Below are 1937 nucleotides of genomic sequence, written 5' to 3'. Positions count from 1 at the left end.
ATCCACAGATAATTAAGTAGACTGGTGCCCTACACTTTCCCGTAACATAACAGTCAAATGCAGAGCAGAAGTGGGCAAAGAGTGTTACTCTCCTCTTTTATCTCACTGCCGTACACTATTCAGAAACCCAGAGGTTGAGGACTTTGCTTTAAAGGGCATCTATAGTATGTTTCTTTTATATATTTTTTTTACGTATGAAGAAAAAATATACTTGTTTTATTTTATACACTTGCTTGACACATAAAAATCTCATGTCTACAAACTGGATTCAGCAAACAGGGTTCCCAGCAGAGGCTGATAGTTCTAGAGGAACTGGTTTATATATCCTGCTGTGAGTTGAGATTAGCACACCAATGTGGGTTTATAAAGTTAATACTGAGTGACTTAGTGAGCCTACTTTACTAAGATGGTAATAATAATAATCCGTGGTAGTATGCTAATTGCAACCTATTGGCATAGTATGGGACTACACACTATCCTTTACCCTCCACATACAGAAGATTTCCAGGTCATACCGCTTCCACCTCTGGAACATCTCCAAAATGTGCCCGTACCTGACACCGCCAAACTCCTGGTCCATGCTCTGGTCATCTCCTGACTTCACTACTGCAAGGCCCTCTTATCCGAACTTCCAGAGATCAGACTCCGCTCGCTGCCAGGCTCATCCACTCCTCCCAATACTCATCAACTGCTGCCCCACTCTGCAAGTCCCTTAACTGGCTCCCGTTCCTCCTCTGAATCACATTTAAAGGGAACCTTAACTTAGAGGGATATGGATGTTTCCTTTTAAACAAAACAAGTTGCTTGGCAGTCCTGCTGATCTCTTTGGCTGCAGTAGTGGCTGAATCACAGATCTATAACAAGCATGCAGCTAATCCAGTCTAACGTCTGTCAAAACACCTGATCGGCATGCTTGTTGAGGGCCTGTGGCTAAAAGTAATAGAGGCACGAGATCAACAGGAGAGTCAAAGGAAAGGACAAAGGAAAAATCCATACCCTTCTCAGTTTAGGTTCCCTTTAAGCTACTGTGGCCTATAAATCTACTAAATATCATCTACCATACCTCCCCCTTGTACATCTCAGATCTCATAAGGAAACTTGATCCCTCAGCTCCTCCAACATACTATGGATGTCTGTCCCATGCATTACTTCCTCACATGTGAGGCTCCAGGACTTCTCTAGAGCAGCCCTTAGGCAAGGTTCACAGTGGTCAGTTGCATAACGCACGTGTTATACTGAGCGTGTACTGCAATGGAAATTGGACATAGACATTAATACAAAGCCTGCAATGCAGCGAGTTAGAATAACGCGATCAGTTTCATCGTAGTACTGTGAACAGGCTCATAGAACTGTATGGGCAGTGAGCTGACACGCAGAATTATTCTGCAACACAACTGAGCACTGTGAACTAGCACTTAATACTTCAAAATGTTTTCTGCTACTAAGTGCACGGCTTCTCTCTGACCTTTCTGCATAAGAAGAAACAAAATGACTTACCGGCTGATATGCTGAGGATACAACAAGCCACAAGAAAGAAGATGATCAACCCCATAGCTAACTGCAGGCAGAGTGAGAAGACCACTTAAAAAGCATATATATATACATGGTTATGTTTAAAGATTTCCAAGAAGCTTATGTGGGCAGGTCTGTGGCTTATCATTAAGTAGAAGCAGGTTGTGGCTAGAGTAGTACAGTATTAGTAAGGTCCATACTATCTCTGTATATCTCAAAAAGCTTGTCTAGACTTTATATACCTCGATTCATTTTCCGTATTTCATGTGTCATGTATAGTAATAATAACCTATTTTTTTCAAGGCATATTAGCTCTCTGGTATATAGTCTGATCTTTGATGTCTCTCCTTGGAAAGACACGATCATTTCTCAAACTGGAAAAGTCAATATAAGAAAAGTGCATCCATTTTTCTTCCTGAAATATT

The 1937-nt window shown here is 41.4% G+C and overlaps 1 protein-coding gene across 1 annotated transcript in view; it reads right to left on the bottom strand.

Moving 5' to 3' along the window:
* LOC137530208 (dnaJ homolog subfamily A member 4-like) overlaps window positions 1-1552 on the bottom strand; it is an 11660-nt gene extending 10108 nt beyond the window's left edge. The window contains exon 1 of the mRNA XM_068251294.1: window positions 1498-1552. Coding sequence (XP_068107395.1) covers window positions 1498-1552 — 55 coding nt within the window. The remainder of the gene's footprint in view (window positions 1-1497) is intronic.
* Window positions 1553-1937: the final 385 nt, after the last annotated feature.

Source organism: Hyperolius riggenbachi, chromosome 1 (genome assembly GCF_040937935.1).
Source record: "Hyperolius riggenbachi isolate aHypRig1 chromosome 1, aHypRig1.pri, whole genome shotgun sequence".
In the NCBI taxonomy this organism is placed as follows: Eukaryota; Metazoa; Chordata; class Amphibia; order Anura; family Hyperoliidae; genus Hyperolius; species Hyperolius riggenbachi.
The sequence above is the reverse complement of the archived record's forward strand: the minus strand, read 5'-3'. Positions and strand labels throughout refer to the sequence as shown.